This window comes from Saccopteryx leptura, chromosome 2 (genome assembly GCF_036850995.1).
Source record: "Saccopteryx leptura isolate mSacLep1 chromosome 2, mSacLep1_pri_phased_curated, whole genome shotgun sequence".
Lineage (NCBI taxonomy): Eukaryota > Metazoa > Chordata > Mammalia > Chiroptera > Emballonuridae > Saccopteryx > Saccopteryx leptura.
This window is the reverse complement of record NC_089504.1, coordinates 6,240,994-6,259,665: the sequence shown is the minus strand read 5'-3', so window position 1 is coordinate 6,259,665 and position 18,672 is coordinate 6,240,994. Positions and strand designations below refer to the sequence as shown.

At 51.2% G+C, this 18,672-nt stretch overlaps 1 protein-coding gene across 1 annotated transcript in view; it reads left to right on the top strand.

The window, feature by feature from the left end:
* Window positions 1-18,672, top strand: part of GPR107 (G protein-coupled receptor 107) — a 79,762-nt gene that overhangs the window by 44,930 nt on the left and 16,160 nt on the right. Inside the window, exons 10-14 of the mRNA XM_066366919.1 lie at window positions 309-384; window positions 2,640-2,713; window positions 3,143-3,260; window positions 7,076-7,206; window positions 11,189-11,232. Coding sequence (XP_066223016.1) covers window positions 309-384; window positions 2,640-2,713; window positions 3,143-3,260; window positions 7,076-7,206; window positions 11,189-11,232 — 443 coding nt within the window. The remainder of the gene's footprint in view (window positions 1-308; window positions 385-2,639; window positions 2,714-3,142; window positions 3,261-7,075; window positions 7,207-11,188; window positions 11,233-18,672) is intronic.

Here is an 18,672-nt window from a genome sequence, read left to right as displayed (position 1 = left end):
TATACCGTCCACATCTCGACTGGCATGGTCGTGGGCTGCTCCGCTGTATACACGGTGTTACGTCATCATCTGCGCATGTGCACATGCTGCCACATCATCCTACAGAAACTGGGAGGGTTTCCTTTTATTTGGTGCAGATTTCACATTTCTATCGTCTTTTGTTGCTTTCCTGTGACCGGTCAAAAGTGCACCATGACTTTACAGACACACTGTATTTGCTGCTTCCTTATAAATATGTCCATTGCCTGGAAGTTTATCCTTTGGGAGAATGGTGTATTTCTTTCATTTTTTTCTTTCTCTTTTTATAGGAACGATGTTTTTAAAATTCACTGGTTGATGGCGGCCCTTCCCTTCACCAAGTCTCTTTCTTTGGTGTTCCATGCAGTATGTATTAATATAAATATTCTGGGGTCATTTATGAAACGATGAACAAAGCCTCATGATCGGGGAAAATCAGTTAGAGGAAGGGATAGACCGTGGGAAACAGGGTGAAAGGGCGTCTTGCCCCTGAAGCCTGCTCTGGCCCCGGGAACTCCGGGGGGGACTGCGGGCAGAAAGCAGGACAGCCTCCCTCATCCCACACGGAAGACCCTTTCTCATACTCGCTACGGACCCAGAATTAGCTCAGAACACTTGCTTGCTTTTCTTTGTTTTTGTTTGGTTGGTTTTGGTCATTTCCTGAGACTGCAGTGCCACCTGCTGCAGTGTTTCCACGCCTCCCTTCATTTTTCAGATGTTCCCATTTGATTTGAATTTCAGTGTGGGCACACTTACGTAGGAGAGCATTGATGCTGTACAGACTGAGGCATTGATCAGAAACTTTGAATGTCTAGTCCTGATGCACACTGACATGAGTGCGCCCAGGAAATAAGATCACAAATTCCCCGAGTTGTAGGCCTGGAGGCATGCACAGGTGACACTCTCCAGACATGTGCTCTCCTTCTGCACTTAAAAATGTTGTCGTAGGCCTGACTGGTGGTGGCGCAGTAGATAGAGCATCCCACCTGGTCAGGCAAGAACACCCACCGCATTTCCCCACATATAAGACACACCTTTTTTCAAAAACTTTAGGGTCTAAAAACGGGCTGCGTCTTATACACTGGTTGTAGATTGTTTTTACTTGCATTTCCCACTTTTTCACACTTATTTTGGTGCTCATTGTTGAAGACGGTGATTCATCATCAGACACAGATAAGGATAAGCTAATGGACGGGAGTTTTCACAGTGATGAGGAGTTGTATGAAATTTATGATGAATAACACTTGAGTTCAATAACTTTATGTAATACATTTTTTTCTTCAAATTTTTGGCCCCAAAATGAAGGTGCGTCTTACACATGGGGAAATACGGTAGTTTTCTAAGCTGGGTGTTAGGTGTTTTTTGTTTTGTTTTGAACTGAGTGGACTGATTTACTTATGTAACCTGGGGTATGAAAAGATAAAGTTCTTGGTTAGAATACTGAAAAGACCTATGGCATTTGGATCTTGGAGATTTAAAAACAAGAGTAGGCCGGCATTTGCCAGGTACACCACCTGCCTCGAAGGGAGGGCCAGCTGCGTGGTGGGATGGCTGCGTGGTGGGGACGGCTGCGTGGTGGGACGGCTGCGTGGTGGGGACGGCTGCGTGGTGGGGACGGCTGCGTGATGGGACGCTGCGTGGTGGTGACGGCTGTGTGATGGGACGGCTGCGTGGTGGGGACGGCTGCGTGATGGGGACGGCTGCGTGGTGTGACGGCTGCGTGATGGGGACGGCTGCGTGGTGGGGACGGCTGCGTGGTGGGGACGGCTGCGTGGTGGGGACGGCTGCGTGGTGGGACGGCTGCGTGATGGTGACGGCTGTGTGGTGGTGACGGCTGTGTGGTGGGACGGCTGCGTGGTGGGGACGGCTGCGTGATGGGGATGGCTGCGTGGTGGTGACGGCTGCGTGGTGTGACGGCTGCGTGATGGGGACGGCTGCGTGGTGGGACGGCTGCGTGGTGGGGACGGCTGCGTGGTGGGGACGGCTGCGTGGTGGGACGGCTGCGTGATGGTGACGGCTGCGTGGTGGGACGGCTGCGTGATGGGGACGGCTGCGTGGTGGGGACGGCTGCGTGATGGGGACGGCTGCGTGGTGGTGACGGCTGCGTGGTGTGACGGCTGCGTGATGGGGACGGCTGTGGTGGGACGGCTGCGTGGTGGGGACGGCTGCGTGGTGGGGACGGCTGCGTGGTGGGACGGCTGCGTGATGGGGACGGCTGTGTGGTGGTGACGGCTGTGTGGTGGTGACGGCTGTGTGATGGGACGGCTGCGTGGTGGTGACGGCTGCGTGGTATGACGGCTGCGTGATGGGGACGGCTGCGTGGTGGGACGGCTGCGTGGTGGGGACGGCTGCGTGGTGGGGACGGCTGCGTGGTGGGACGGCTGCGTGATGGTGACGGCTGCGTGGTGGGACGGCTGCGTGGTGGGGACGGCTGCGTGGTGGGGACGGCTGTGTGGTGGGACACAGAAACCTGTGTCAGGTGTCTCAAGCTGGCTGACACTGTCGGCACACTCACTGCTTTACTGTCCACTGCGTGGACATGAGTCATTAGACACCCCCAGCACGCAGTCCTCACTGGCACTTCCTGTTTGCGGCACTGACACGCGGGTGTTTGGTTGCAGATCGACTACCACTACATCTCCTCCCAGGGCTTCCCCATCGAAGGCTGGGCTGTTGTGTACTACATCACGCACCTGTAAGTATGCAGGGTCACTCGGGACATACTGCCCCTGTGACGTGGCATGCCAGAGATGCTGGGAAGCTGGGGCAGGAAGAGATGTGCCCGAGCTGACTGGCCCCACCCTCCTGTGGCAGCCTGTGTAGCTTCCTTTCATGCCAGAGGTGTGTGGCGTGCAGGTAGCTGTCCAGACTTGAGAGCTCAGGACTGCCAGTGTGCCCCCGGGGGCGGGTTGTCTCCTGTGGGGACTGGTCGCAAGCAACAGTGCATAGCGAACTATTTTTGTGCCTGGAAAAATGTGTTGCTCTTTTAAGCTGAACTTCCTCAATGTGACCACCCATCTTTTGCAAGAAGCATGTGCGGTCGTAGCATGAGCTGTAGAACCTAACTTGCAGGGTGAGAGCCTGAAGAGACCCACTCCTGTCTGTGAAATGTTTCCTTCTTCAGCTTGAAAGGGGCGCTGCTGTTCATCACCATCGCGCTCATCGGCACTGGCTGGGCCTTCATTAAACACATCCTTTCTGACAAAGACAAAAAGATATTCATGATCGTCATCCCACTCCAGGTAAAGGGACACCAGTCCTGCTTGTTCTACTTGTCTGGTCATTTTCGGGCCCCTCCCCAGAACTTCTGCCATCGGGGTTCCATTTCTGAATTCTGACAGGCCTAGACCACCAGCCATTGCACCAGGAGACGTATGACCACCATCATCTTTCACCAGCCTGTGGACACCTGCATTTTTTTTTTTTTTCGAAGCTGGAAACAGGGAGGCAGTCAGACAGACTCCCACATGCACCCGACCGGGATCCACCTGGCATGCACACCAGGGGGCGATGCTCTGCTCATCTGGGGCATTGCTCTGTTGCAACCAGAGCCATTCTAGCACCTGAGGCAGAGGCCATGGAGCCGTCCTCAGCGCCCGGGCCAACTTTGCTCCAATGGAGCCTTGGCTGCAGAAGGGGAAGAGAGAGACAGAGAGAAAGTAGAGGGAGAGGGGTGGAGAAGCAGATGGGCGCTTCTCCTGTGTGCCCTGGCTAGGGATCGAACCCGGGACTCCTGCATGCCAGGCCGACGCTCTACCACTGAGCCAACCAGCCAGGGTGACACCTGCATTTGAGTGGAGAGTGGCTGAAAAGTTATGGGGGTGCACTGCCTTCTTGTCTGCATCTGTTTGCCATGTAACCAAATGGTCCTCTTAGCAAAGAAGCTCATGTACAGAGTGTTTTCATTAACAGATTGTTTTTAAACTGAATGAATGACACTAGTGAGTTTCCATGTGGTACATGTGGTAGTATATTAAGTAGACTTTAAGGGAAAACATTAAACCCTCCTATGTTTGGGGCCCTGGGCCAAAGCCAGCCTTTTAAGGTTGTATGCCCCTCAGGAGAGGAACCTTATAATGTATAACATGTAACAGTGTTATTGGAGGCAGGACTGGGACAGAAGAGCTCCTGATCAGCAGTGGTCCTGGCAGGGACGGACATCTACTCTGTTCTGCTGATGGAAGCACATCTGTGCGATGAAGTCGTTCGCGTCAGCCGAACTCATTTTAGGGCGTAGTGTGAGTTTAAGGACAGCCCCGCGGCTCCCAGCTCAGCTAGCTCTGGACGTCTGCAGGGGAGCCACCTTCACAGTCAGTGATCGGGGGAATAGGTTACCGCCAAACAAATGGTACAGACCAGTTGGCATGACTAATCACCCAGATTCGAAGGCTGGAAGGCTGTGTGTACAGCTGGGCCTGGCCTAGATGCTTAAGGAAAGAAAGATGACAGAGGCAAGAGCAGCAGTGGAAACGTGATGCTGCTGTCCAGGGAACACAGGTGCTGAGTGGCTGTCCAGGTCTTGGTGTTGAGCCACCAGGACCGCTTCCCTGGCCAAGGTCTAGAGCTTGTGAGTGATGGGCCTGGTCCTCTTCCCACTTTGCCACACTGCTCTCTGTTTCCCTTTCCTTCTAGTAGCTGTTGCCACATCCCTTCCATGTGAACTTCCTCCCCAGCCTAAGCTGTGCTGTGCCGGGCCCCGGCCTTCCCGGCCTCCCCTCCTGGTCATCTAGAGGAGCCATGCACAGGGCTGCAAGGCAGGCCGCTGACGAGACAGGGACTTTAAAATTACCCACAGCGCCACCGCCTGGTCAGGCAGGGCTTTTATAATGAAATGGGAGGAAATTAACATATTTAAACATAGGGACTAACCTCGGAAGGCCGTGAACATCAGCCTGCACAGTTAAAGCCGCCTCTGGCCGTGGGAGCACTGCACCGTCTGGGTGAGATGGGAGTGACGTACAGATGGACTCGCGAGCATCACTGCTCGGCATTCCACCCTGGCACCCCAGGGACCTGTGGACCTGTGGGCCTGTGACAGGCATGTAAACTAAGAACAGGATACAATTGTGAACTTAAGCTGTGAAAGCCTTTGTTTTCCACGTTGTCTTCATGGATGGAGCCACAGAGGCAGACGCTAGGGTTGACTGGGTTCAGGAGGAACCCAGAAGCTGGGTGTCAGTTGGAGACTAACATTTAAAAATAATGTTTGCATTAGTATAAAGAGAAGTATGGCATCTGTGGTGATTTACCTGGTAAGCCCTAGACAGAAAGAGGAACTACACTAGGAGGCTTCAGTAATAGTTCAAGAGTTTTACATCCTGTTAAAGTGTGGGAAATGACTGTTAGGACAGCAAGTCAAGCCGACTATTTGGGAGCGTGGCCTTTTAATGAGGATAGAGGCGGAATTGTAATCTCTGCATCCATACCTAGGGGTGGTCTTCAAAAGACGTCTCAGGTTGTCGCCCTTATGCTGAGGAGCATCACAGGTTTTAACGTTGTCATCTTTCAAAATAAAATAATACATAATAAAATAAAAGGTGCCGTCTCAGTTTAGCCAGCTGCCGGGCCTTTCCTAACTCGCTGAGAGCCTACTGGCAGGACTGAGCCCACAGGGCAGAGCGCCAGCTTTGGAAATGGAAGTGGGAGCAGAACACGGGCACAGATGGAGCTAGCTCCCTGGAAGGACTGCACTGTGTCCCCTGTGGAGAGGACCTGGACTGGACTCATTCCCGGGCAGAGCGGTGTGGCTCCACCACTGGGCTGCAGTCACCATTCTTGCTGCTCTGGTCTCTGATAACATCAGCTGACGCTTAGAAGGGACACTGACAAGCCCAGGGACCCTCACAGAAAGACTTTGGGCCTGAGGAATCTGGACTGTGGCTAAACAGAATGTAAAGTGCAGTGCCTGCCTGACCAGGTGGTGGAGCAGTGGATAGAGCATCAGACTAGGACGCAGAGGACACTTGTTCGAAACCCTGGGATCGCCGGCTTGAGCATGGACTCACCAGCTTGAGCACAGGGTTGCTGGCTTGAACCCAAAGGTGGCTGGCTTGAGCAAGGGGTCATTCACTCTGCTCTAGCCCCCCAGGTCAAGGCACATGTGAGAAAGCAATCAGTGAACAAGTGAAATGCCACAACGGAGAATTGATGCTTCTCATCTCTCTCCCTTCCTGTCTGTCTGTCTGTCCCTATTTGTCCCTCTCTCTGTCGCACACACAAAAAAGAAAAGGGCAGGCCCTGGCCACATAGCTCAGTTGGTTGGAGTATCATCCCGGAGCACAGAGGTTGCCGGTTCAATTCCAGGTCAGGGCACATGCAAGAGCAGCTCAATGTTCCTGTCTCTCTCTCTGCCCCTGCCTTTCTTAAATAAATAAATAAATAAATATTTTTAAAAAAAAAAAAAAAGAAAGAAAGAAAAGGGCAGTGCTTGGGTGACTGCCGAAGCCTAGGTGCCTACGAAGCAAATGTCTGGTTATCTGTTGCTGTGCAGCAAATCACCCTGAATCTTAGTGACTTAAAATAACCATTTAGCATCTCACATTTTTTGTGGGTCAGGAATTTGGGAGTTAGCTTAGCTGGGTAGGTCTGACTTGCTGTCTTATCAGTTACAGTTAGACAGTGGTCAGGCCTGGGATCATCGTAAGGTTTCCACTTGTTTCTTTCTCTGGGCTGGGAAGACTTGATCAGATGGGGCGGGGACAGCTGGGACTCCTCAGACATCGTTCTCTCTCTGCCTGGTCCTCCAACATGGCAGCTTGGGACAGCCAGACTTCTTACATGAAGGCTGAGGCCTCCAGAGGTGTTTCTGGAGACAGCCAGGCAGACGCTGTGTCCTTTGTGTGACCTACCTTGGAAAGCACATGGCGTCACTCCCGCCATACTCTGTAGGTCAGAGCAATCAAGCCCAGGAGCAGGCACAGAGACTCCATGCTGGTGGGAGGAGCATGTGGGAGGTGGCAGTGCTGCTGTGGCCTGAGGTGTGTCCACCTTCTAGTGGGACTGCTGTTATGAGAATCTACCCATTCTGTGGACCTCACCAATTTCTTGTGTCCTGTAGGTCCTGGCAAACGTGGCCTACATCATCATCGAGTCCACTGAGGAGGGGACGACTGAGTATGGCCTGTGGAAGGACTCTCTGTTTCTGGTTGACCTGCTGTGCTGTGGGGCCATCCTCTTCCCAGTGGTGTGGTGAGTGCCTGCAGGGGAGGGGGCGCGTGGGGCCACGAGGCTTGTCTGTGCAGCCCTGCGGCTGAGGCAGCCACTCCCAAAGTGGGAGTCACCTGGGCTTCTGTGTAAACAGTGTGGCTTTCTGACGGACCTGAAGCAGTGTCCCTGGGCAGGACTCTGGCACTTGTCGTGATCACGTTCTCGGGTGGATTCTGATCGAGCTGGCCTGGCACTGTGGCCGGCTTAGCACAGTTTAGACAACAGAGAAGAATTGGGGAATTTAGAGCAACATAAAAGAGCAGCGGGATTTGGAGGGAAGGGAGTTAAGAAAACCCATAAATAGGCTTTTCTCACCAAGGCGCACTGAAAATAAGGAAGCACATTAACATGAAACTAGTGATAGTTCTCACCGCATAAATATCTTAGATGTTTTCAGAATGGTGTGCTTTATTCCTGGAAATGGCAAGCATTATATGCATAGATTGTAAAGAAGTGTGGTGCCCAGTCAGTGGCTGATGAAAGTGACCTTGTTAGATCTCATAGGAAGGGAAGGAAGTTCTTGGTTCAGTGGGGAAACAATAGAGGAGAAAAGTCTAGCAAAACCAAAACACTCCCCTTTGTAATGATCTAGGCCCGTGGCTACTTGAAAGCAATTAATTTTTTTGGAATAAATTGTTTTAAATAATGGGTTTATCTACTTTCTGTTAAAAGTGAAGTGTTCCATGTTGCAATGCCCCATACACTTCAGTTAGTATTTTTTAGGATCCCGGGTTTATGGGTCATTTACTTATTCTGATGATCTAGAACAGGGGTCTCAAACTCGCGGCCCGCAGACTAATCAAACTTCGTGGATTAGTCTGCGGGCCGCGAGTTTGAGACCCCTGATCTAGAACATGGTGCCAATAGAGTGTAATCCTCATTCCAGCCAATTAGATTCACTCTTAACCCTCATTCCACGGTACATGTATCAGTTTAGCAGAGAAGAGAGTATGAATAAGATTTTTAATCTCTGCAAGTTCCTCACATCCTGCCCAGGAATAAGTAAACTGGGGCATCTGTGAACAGACCAGCATTGTCTTCAGAGCGAAGGAGCATCCTGGGAGCGTTTGAGACCGTGTTCCCCAGCATACGTCATCAATTGGGCTCAAATAAACACATGAAAATTTTTTTAAAAAAGAAAGAAATAGCATCCTGGTAGAGAACAGAGTAAAAGTGTACTCACACCTGCCACTCAGTGAACTAGAAGGGTCAAGGGCCACTGGGGAGACCCAGACACACTATCGAGCTACAAATGGCCACTTCCTGCCACTTGTTAATTACAGCACTAACAAGCAGATGCCAGATGACAAGTTCCTTAAGGTAAATATTCCGCAAACTGCTGTGAAATGGGAAAAATCAAGTCCTAGAGAGGTGATTTAAGGAGCAGCGCATTTGGATATGAGATGCACAGTATTTGGGAAGATAATAGAGGGTCCAGAGATGCTAGATGAACTGGAGGAAGTTCCCAGTAAGTGAGAAGGCGTATCAACCTCTTAATGATGTTTTGCATTAAGGATATAACTGTTCATGCCAACCCATTTGCTCAGTAGCTGTAGTAGACATGACATGGACAAGTCCTTGGCAAACTATTTGAGGAACACACCTATCATGGTTTGCCCAGTTTAATTATGTGAGAGATTGTATCATCCTTCTTGTTTACAAGTAAGATCTGAGTTGGTAACCGAAGAGAACCAAATAGCTTTTACTCTCATTCTTAGAGCATAGTCTTTTTTATAACTATTGTCCATTGTGTTTAATTTTAAAAATCCAAAACTCTTCTGGCCTGACCTGTGGTGTAGCAGTGGGTAAAACATCGACCTGGAACGCTGAGGTTGCTTGTTCGTTGAAACCCTGGGCTTGCCCTGTCAAGGCACATCTGGGAGTTGATGTTTCCCGCCCCTCCCCCCTTTCTCTCTGTCTTTCTCTCTAAAATGAATCAAATCTTTAAAAAAATACTATTCTGTTTATTTTTTTACATTAAAAAATTCATTTTTCAATGCGAGGCCTCAGATCAGTTTTGAGCACTCTAATTATAAACTGCTACTGTATCTACAAAAAGGAAAAAAACATCCTGGTTCAGGCAGGGTTGGTTTGGTGTCAGCTTTGTGCTACTTGCTTTCACTTGTTGCTCTGTTCATTTCTCACGGGCGCTCACATCACGGGGTTTTAGGAGAAGTGACTCCTTCACGGTCAGATGGAGAGCGGTGGGCAAGTTCAGACTCCAGCCTGCGTCGGACCCTCCTCCCCCTGCCCCACAGCTGCCTGTGCTGTGCTCATCCTTTAAGACGGTCCTTCCCTGGGTGCCTTTGAGCTCTACCTAGAACTCTGCCCTGCAGCTTCTTTCATGATATTAATGTTCTCCTGCCTAAACTGTAATGATGGTCATTAGTTACCAGCACCTCCCAGGCGGAGAATGACTCCCTGGAGGTTTGCATGTTCCAGCCAAGTTGTAAATCTCCAGTCCATGAAAGGTGGAGTTTGTGTGAGGCCATGTTCACAGCTCCTAGGCCCACACTTTGAAAGCCGGGCTGTGGCTGCCTTGTGGGTCCCTTCTCTCCAGGGAGCAGCTGAACTCAGTGATGCTCCGTTGTCTTACTGCTGGGTGGGGCTCGGGAGCACTTGTAGGAAGGAGAGATTAGGTAGAGAGATTGGGAATGTTTTATTTTCTCCTCATGCCCAGCCCCCTGCCAGAGTGTTTTTGGTCAGCAGAGGACATCTTGAACGCCCAGGCATGAGCATCATAGATGCTGAAGTGTTGATTATCAAAGATCATGTGGATAGGGAGAGCGTCTAGAACAGTGATGGGCAGTCTTTTGAGCTTGGTGTGTCAAAATTCGCCAAAAAACCGAGCATAACTCACTCGGGTGGTGTGTCACCTTGAGAAAAAAAACCATAATTTTGCAGTATTTATAGTTTAAATAACAAAAATGTATAATTGTAACATATAACTGTATTTAATAAACCAAAAACTAATTATTTAACTTACCTGCTTAGTGACTTCTTTGTTTATCTGTCAGTTGGTCTCTTTTGTGGGTCTTGATATTATTTAACTTGTGTGGGGTGCTGTGAACTAAGATAAATGAGGAGGGGGAATTCTTTGACTAACCTATTAGTGACTTTTTTGTTGCTGAATTTCATTGGCTAAATCTTCAATTGAAGGTTGGTATTTTGGCACCCATCGCACAGGCCCTCGCCTCTCCCAGCCTCCCCCTCACTTATCTCAGTGATGATGGTCAATTAGAAATCCACGACACCCCAGAACTGTACACTGGATGATGGTTGCTGTGGTTATGTGGTTGCTGGTGATGGTGATCACAGGGCCCCAGAGATGCGTCCCCGCAGCATTCTGCTGCTCCCTGCTCCGCCGGCTGGAAGTGAGGTCAAAGATCCCCTAACGGCCTAACCGGAAGTCCCAGAACTAGACGCTCTGTGCCAGAGTTCTGTTGATTTGGCTTACAGACATCCCGCACAGAGTGTCTGCACTACAGCAAATGTTTTATCCTCGGCTACTGCACCTGGCCGTGCAGGAGCCGAGGGTGAAACGTCCTTCTCGGCATGTGGCCCCATACTTCTCTGGTATGCGGCTGCATGTCATTGAAAATGGCTACGCGTGTCAGTGCTGACACGTGTCATAGGTTCGCCATCACAGGTCTAGAATCCTCGTTTAGGAGGAGGGTATGGGGGAGATAAAGGGTGATTGGAGACTTGACTTGGGGGGTGAACACACGATATGATGTACAAGGATGTGTTGTCGAATTGGGCACCTGACACCTGTATAATTTTGTTAACCAGTGTCACCCCAATAAGTACAATTTTAAAAAAATAAGTAAAAATAAAAATAAAGCCATCTAGTTTAATCCTTTAAGTTGATAATTGAGGAGTTCAAAGCCTCAAGTTACTGGCTCTGGAAGTAGAGGGGTACAAATGTTGGCTAACCTTTTGTTCTCCAAATGTTTATTTTTAGGTCAATCAGGCATTTACAAGAAGCATCAGCGACAGATGGAAAAGGCAAGTTTCCTCGTGCTCTTTCTGTGCTGCTCTGCCTCCCCTGAAGCCACGGCCTGCGCCCAGTGGGCGTGGAGGAGGAGGGCGTGGCTCAGGTGCCGTTTTCCCTGGAGTGGCTGGGGGCCTCTCGGGGAGGCCGGGCTTTGTAAGAGCAGCGGGGGTCGTTTAGTGAAGAGGAGACCTGTTGTGTGAGGAGGCTTGGGGTGATTGCTGTTTATCACAGGATGATCTGTGTAATTTCCACTCCTGAGTGTGATCTCCACTTTCTCAAAACTGAGAGAAAATCTTGTCTTGAAAGGACCAAACACTCCCCTGTGAGAACGGGTATTAGGGGTCGCGATGGCTCTGTGTAAAGCATGTCTCCCTGCTGATTTAACACACTTTCAAAATAGATGTGTTGGTATTGAAGTGAGCCTGCTGCCTGAAAGAACCCTTAAAACTCTGACTTTTAAGTGGTTGTGCCATTAAAACCCTTTGCATCTCCTTGATTTTCCAACCATACCTTCTGGTCAGAAAAGAAGCCACAAAGACAGTATTTTGTGTGCTCTGGGGTTTATTTGAATAATCTCTATGGTCTGCGCTGCCCCTGGACCCACAAAACCAGGGGGATTCCCAGGTCCGGGTCGGAGCTGTGCGCTCAGCGGTCCGCGCTGCCCCTGGACCCACGAAACCAGGGGGATTCCTGGGTCCGGGTCGGGAGCAGTGTGCTCAGCGGTCCGTGCTGCCCCTGGATCCATGAAACCAGGGGGATTCCCTGGTCCCGGTAGGGAACAGTGCACTCAACAGGCCACACTGCCCCTGGAATCAGGAAACCAGGGGGATTCCCTGGTCCCGGTAGGGAACAGTGCACTCAACAGGCCACACTGCCCCTGGAATCAGGAAACCAGGGGGATTCCCTGGTCCCGGTAGGGAACAGTGCACTCAACAGGCCACACTGCCCCTGGAATCAGGAAACCAGGGGGATTCCCTGGTCCCAGTAGGGAACAGTGCACTCAACAGGCCACACTGCCCCTGGACCCGCGAAACCAGGGGGATTCCCGGCTCAGGTCCGGAGCAGTGCGCTCAGCGGTCCGCGCTGCCTCTGGACCCGCGAAACCATGCAATCTGTGCTGATAGTCGTGTTCTCCAGAGTGCTCATTTGTTGTTAGTGTAAGTTTTGTTGCCAGTCTGTTTTCTGATTATAAAAGTAATGTGGCTTGACCAGGCGGTGGCACAGTGGATAGAGTGTCAGACTGGGATGCGGAGGATCCAGGTTTGAGACCCTGAGATCACCAACTTGAGCGTGGGCTCATCTAGTTTGAGCAAAGCTCACCAGCTTGGACCCAAGATCGCTGGCTTAAGCAAGGGGTTACTCCGTCTGCTGAAGGCCCGCAGTCAAGGCACATGTGAGAAAGCAATCAATGAACAACTTAGGTGTCACAATGAAACACTGATGATTGATGCTTCTCATCTCTCTCCGTTCCTGTCCGTCTGTCCCTGTCTGTCCCTCTCTCTGACTTTCTTTCTCTGTTAAAAAAAAAAGTAATGTGGATTCAGTCTAGAAAATTTGGAAAACAGGTAGTCGGTACCAATCTTGCTTCACACTTGCTGTACAATTAATATCACGTTTTCTTTACAGTGAAGTAAACCTAACTTCAAGACTTCTACCCAGTGCTGGGCAAGACCCTGGGGTTCTTGGAGCTGGGCATTCAGGAGTATTCCTGGTTGTGGCCGCAGCACTTCCCGTGGAGATTCCTGCTCTCTGGCTTGTGTGAGGCAGTAGTTCAGGGCAGCCTGGTTTGTGAGGGTCCTGCCTAGACTGGGAGCCCCCGACAGTGCTCGGGGTCCCATCTAACCACGAGGTCTGTTTACAGCACCTCCAAGGCAAGGTGCTCAGAAAGCCCCCCCCCCCCCACCTTTGGGGAATGGGGTAATGGAAAATTGCAAAAAATACAAAACATTAGAATTTAAATAAAGTACTTGGCCCTTGAACAGAAAAATCCTGAGTAAAAAATAAAACCCACCTTCTGGGTATAAGTATAGTTTGGGGATATTTTTGTCTTTTTTCGGGTTGTTGTCTTCAATGCACATTATAAGATGCTTTTATTATTTCTGAAACTTAATGAATAGGTTTTTCTCTTAATTTATTATACTCAGATGGGACTTTTTACTTTTTTTTCTTTATACACTTCAATATTTTTGGATTTGTTTTCTCACTGTTTGGCTGAAAATGTTGAGAACCCCCAGGGCAGTGTTTTATTTGTATTTTTCTTCTTGGCTTCATCCTTCCCCCTTGGTGAATTCCTCCAGCCCTTCCTCACCTTCTCCATCATTCTCACCCCTCCGACTGTCTCTCTGCTTTCTCCACCTGGCTTTCAGAGGGCTTGGGGATAACTGTCTCTGTGACCATTTATTCCACGAGAGGTTGATCATCAGCTGAGGACTTAGTAGAACTCTGGTGGGGTAGACGGCACAGCAGGTGAGGCCTTAAGACACAATGGGGTCTTAATTGTCCCCCATCATCGGTAGTAAAGAGACTCCATGGAATAAGAATGCTTTTGTCATCACCTAGTCCTAGGGCACATGAGGCAGTTCCTCATTTGCTCCACCAGGTGACAGCATGGGACCTCTTCAACAGAGAGGGACTCTGAAAACAGGAAGTCATACAAGCACTCAGGGGCCCTCATTCACCCTTCTTGGGATGACTGCTGTTAAGAAAGCACCCATTTCTCATCAGCGAATATCGTGAACCCTTTGAAAGGGGACAGAGTAGACTGGAAAGTAGGGGTATTTTCTTGACTCCTGTTCGCTTACTGAGTTGGCTTAGGCCATGGGTGCCTTGAAGCTAACCTGCAAATGCATGTTTCAGTATTGAAAAGTGATCGTGCTGTGACTCTTCCGAGCAGGGTAGCCTGTTCCCAAGGCTCTGCCCTGCAGAGAACTCACGGAAGCAGCATACACCCCATCCCCACCCTCCCCGAGGACTGGGAAGCCGACCTAGGGTGTGACTGCAGAGTGCTTAGCCTTGCTCGTCCACTGCAGGGCAGAAGCCAGGCAGTGCAGGGATGCTGGAGCGAGCCCGTGAAGACTGACCACTGATGCTGTGGTTGACCCCGTGTGCCCTCAGTTCACGCCTCCTGGGGTCCCGCCTGTCCTAGAGGCACTGGGAGAGAAGACCGTGGGCAGTGCTGTCTCCTGGCTCCGGAGGCAGTGTGCTGCGCGGAGCCTGTTCTTAGGCTCGCTCTTCCACTGACTCATTGCATGACCTTGACACTGACCTGGGCTTAGGACGCCGTGTAAGCCCCGTCCGGGCTGGCTGGCTGCAGGTGGGGGAGACACCATGCGTGGGGGCCCTCCCTGCATCCGGGCTGCACACGCCTTTTAGGGTGTGTGCTTGGGTTTGTTTACTTTTTGTGTCTGGCTTCTTTTTCACTGAAGCCAGGGAAACATCAAGGATGAAGCTGCCCACTGTTTTTGTTTTGTTTTGTCACAGAGACAGAGTTAGGGACAGATAGGAAGGGAGAGAGATGAGAAGCATCACTTCTTCGTTGCAGCACCTTAGTTGTTCATTGATTGCTTTCTCATATGTGCCTTGACTGTGGGCCTTCAGCAGACCGAGGAACCCCTTGCTCGAGCCAGCGACCTTGGGTCCAAGCTGGTGAGCCTTGTTCAAACCAGATGAGCCCGCGCTCAAGCTGGCGACCTCGGGGTCTCGAACCTGGGTCCTCCGCATCCCAGTCCGAGGCTCTATCCACTGTGCCACATCCTGGTCAGGCTGCCTACTGTTCTTAAGCTGTGTCTTTCTCTTTTGTCACACACCGGCCTCTGTCAGGACCTGTCGTTAGAGTCAGTGCTGTGCTGTGTCCTCCGAGAGGAGGCATCAGGCACACCTAGCTGTGGTTCCACTTCGCGCGCTTTCCCAGGGCACCGGCTGACACCTCCCGGATCACAGCCATGGAGACTGGCTCGGGGATACACACCATACACTTAACTCTGTTTCTGTGCCTGGTTCTCTTTTTTCCCTCGTGTCTGAGGAACATTGAGAGGATGTATTCTGAGGCGTTTTAGCCTTTCTGTGAGGGAGCTGCAAAAGTGTGTCCGCAGCGAGCTGGCTGCACCCTGAGCTGCTGTGGCCACGAGTGTTTGTCAGGGCAGCGGTTCTCAGGAGGGTCCTTCAGGGCAGCCTTTCTCACTGTTGACATTTGCACCCAAGTGGGAAGTGCGCAGAAAGCACTCTGCTGGGCCCCACTGTGTGGAGGTTGTCTCGAGGGTGCACACATGCAGTTGTCTGAGCTGCGAGCTGAACCAGCCACTCTCCTTTTGGGGCACCATTTGCATTTGAAAGAATGATGGCAGTAAGCCTGACCAAGCGGTGGTGCAGTGGATGGAGCGTCGGACTGGGATGCGGAGGACCCGGGTTCGAGACCCCAAGGTCTCCAGCCTGAGCGCGGGCTCATCTGGCTTGAGCAAAAGGCTCACCAGCTTGGACCCTGGTCGCTGGCTCGAGCAGGGGGTCGCTCGGTCTGCTGAAGGCCCACAGCCAAGGCACGTGTGGGAGAGCAATCAATGAACAACTAAGGTGTAGCAGCAAGAAACTGATGATTAATGCTTCTCATCTCTCTCCGTTCCTGTCTGTCTGTCCCTGTCTCTCTCTCTCTCTCTCTCTCTCTCTCTGTGTTCCTGTAAAAAAAATAAAATAAAATAAAATTAAGGAAAAAGAAAAAGAATGATGGCAATCAAGGGCCTGACCAGGTGGTGGCGCAGTGGATCAAGTGTCGGACTGGGATGCAGAGGACCCAGGTTTCAAACCCCAAGGTTGCCAGCTTGAGCGCGGGGTTGGCGGCTTGAGCAAGGGGTCACTGGCTTGACTGGAGCCCCCTGGTCAAGGCACGTATGAGAAAGCAGTCAATGAACAACTAAAAGAATGATGGCAAACTGTGGTTATTCAGACTTGGGTTTTGGCAGATACCCATTTTTTCTGGGCAACTCATGCCAGAAAAAAATGTTTTGTTGGGTGTTTTTATATAAACTGCTCTAATGAGAAACCCACTGTGAGGAAGGGGAGAAGTACCTTCACCTGTTTCTGTAAGTCAGTTTGTTGGGACAGCGTGCCCGTCTGTGCGTGTGGTCTCGGGTGTTTTCTGCTGCAGGGCCAGAGCTGACTGATGAGCTAGGCAGAGAGGTCAGCCCACACAGCCGACAGCCTCTGCCCTCCAGCCCCTCACAGAAGAGGTTTGCCAGCCCCTGGCTGCTGTGGACACAGTGTGTGATGCTGACTGCTGGCTCTACACTGAGCACTTTGAAAACTAACGAGCTCACAGGAGATATAAGAAGTTACTGCTTTTAAGTGTTTACCGAACTCCAACTTTGTGTCCAGATCTGTGTTCTTTATTGTTTGATTGGACAGTAGCTTTTGCATCCTTATCTGCTCTGAACTTTTAGCTAATGTTCTACTCTAGTGGAAATATATGCCTTTTTTCAACTAACAAGACAGATTTAACATGAATTACCTCCGTGCACCAGCAGGGCTCTGGGTTATACATTTCCACCTGGGCCTGACATTTTATAAGCACTTTCTTCCCTAACTTTGGACTCAGTTCCTGGTTATAATTATAGACTCATCCCACCTTTATTTTCGCTTTCCAAGGAGAAACTAAAGGAGTCCCAGACCCACTGGAGCTCTGAGCACTGGGTATTATTAAGTTAAACTTGGAGACCCTAACTCAGAAGCTGCAGGGGAGCAGGAGACCAGGAGAAAGGGGAGCCTCCCTCCTGCACATGTGCTGTGAAGAGGGCTCTAGGACTGCGGGCTGGGCGAGGATGCCTCCCCCAGAACTGCCGTGTGCTCTTGTCTGCACTGCGGTTGAGGGAAGTCCTGTGGGAGCCTCATAGTAGAAGGGAAGAAGAGGCAGAGGAAGCAAGATTCCCTTTATCTGGTCCCTCAGCATCTTCGTCCTTTTGTCCCATGTAGTGAGCAAAGGCTTGTAGGTGCTTTCCTGTCCCTGAAGTTTAAAGCCACACAGTGAGAGCACTCTGTTGCAGAGGTTGTTCACAGGGCATTCGTGAACTCTTCCATGGGACGGTGCGCACCAGAAACTGTGGGCGAGGCTCTGGGCATGCCTGCATTTACCTGGCAGGGGGTAGGTGGCTTCTAGCAAATTTGCAGAGAAGTCTATGACCTGCCTGACCTGTGGTGGCACAGTGGACAAAGCGTTGACCTGGAACATGGAGGTTCTGGTTTGAAACCTCAATTGAGGTCAGTGGTTCTGAGCATGGGCTTATCAGTGTGGGATCGCGCTGGCTTGAGCTGAGGAATTTTCCACAAAATCCCCAAGCTCGCCAGCTTGAGCCCAAAGGTCACTGGTGTGAGAAGCCCAAGGTTGCTGGCTTGAGCAAGGTGATGCTGGCTCGGCCCCGTCAAGGCACGTGCGAGCAGTTCAGTGAACTGAAGTGAAAGCGACTATGAGTTGATGCTTCTTACCCTCTCTCTCCCTCCCCCCCCTCTCAAAAAAAGTAAATAAATAAAAAGAAGTCTGTGACCATGGAAAGGGTAAAAACCACAGCTAAATGGACTGTCAAGGGAGAATGAGAAAAAGTATATTTTATTAGACTGGCTTAATACAGTGATTTAAAAAAATTTTTACTTTAATCACCAAAAACTTCTTTTCAATACATTCCCTCAGCGGGTCACTCAGAATTTCTTTATTGTCATCAACCTAATCGTAGCCTCTGATCAACATTTTGAAACAACCAGAGATACCACCCTGAGTCACTAAAACAGACACCCCACAGCAGAGAGGCCTCCCGCTTCCCCTGCCTGAGGAGCAACCTCGTCGTGGACTCATTGCCAGCCTTTTATTAGACCGTTAAGGCGTCAGGAGCTAACTCCCTTGGGGGCCTCAGCCACCCAGTGGGCCTGGTCAGCAGTCCGGGTTAGCATGCCCGTCCCGGGCCAGGACCTGGTTCCTGTGCCTGCTGGTGTTGGCATGCCTGTCCCGGGCCAGGGCCTGGTTAGCAGTCTGGGTTAGCATGCCTGTCCCGGGCCAGGGCCTGGTTCCTGTGCCTGCTGGTGTTGGCATGCCCGTCCCGGGCCAGGGCCTGGTTAGCAGTCTGGGTTAGCATGCCCGTCCCGGGCCAGGGCCTGGTTAGCAGTCTGGGTTAGCATGCCTGTCCCGGGCCAGGGCCTGGTTCCTGTGCCTGCTGGTGTTAGCATGCCCGTCCCGGGCCAGGGCCTGGTTAGCAGTCTGGGTTAGCATGCCCGTCCCGGGCCAGGGCCTGGTTCCTGTGCCTGCTGGTGTTGGCATGCCCGTCCCGGGCCAGGGCCTGGTTAGCAGTCTGGGTTAGCATGCCCGTCCTGGGCCAGGGCCTGGTTCCTGTGCCTGCTGGTGTTGGCATGCCCGTCCCGGGCCAGGGCCTGGTTAGCAGTCTGGGTTAGCATGCCCATCCCGGGCCAGGGCCTGGTTA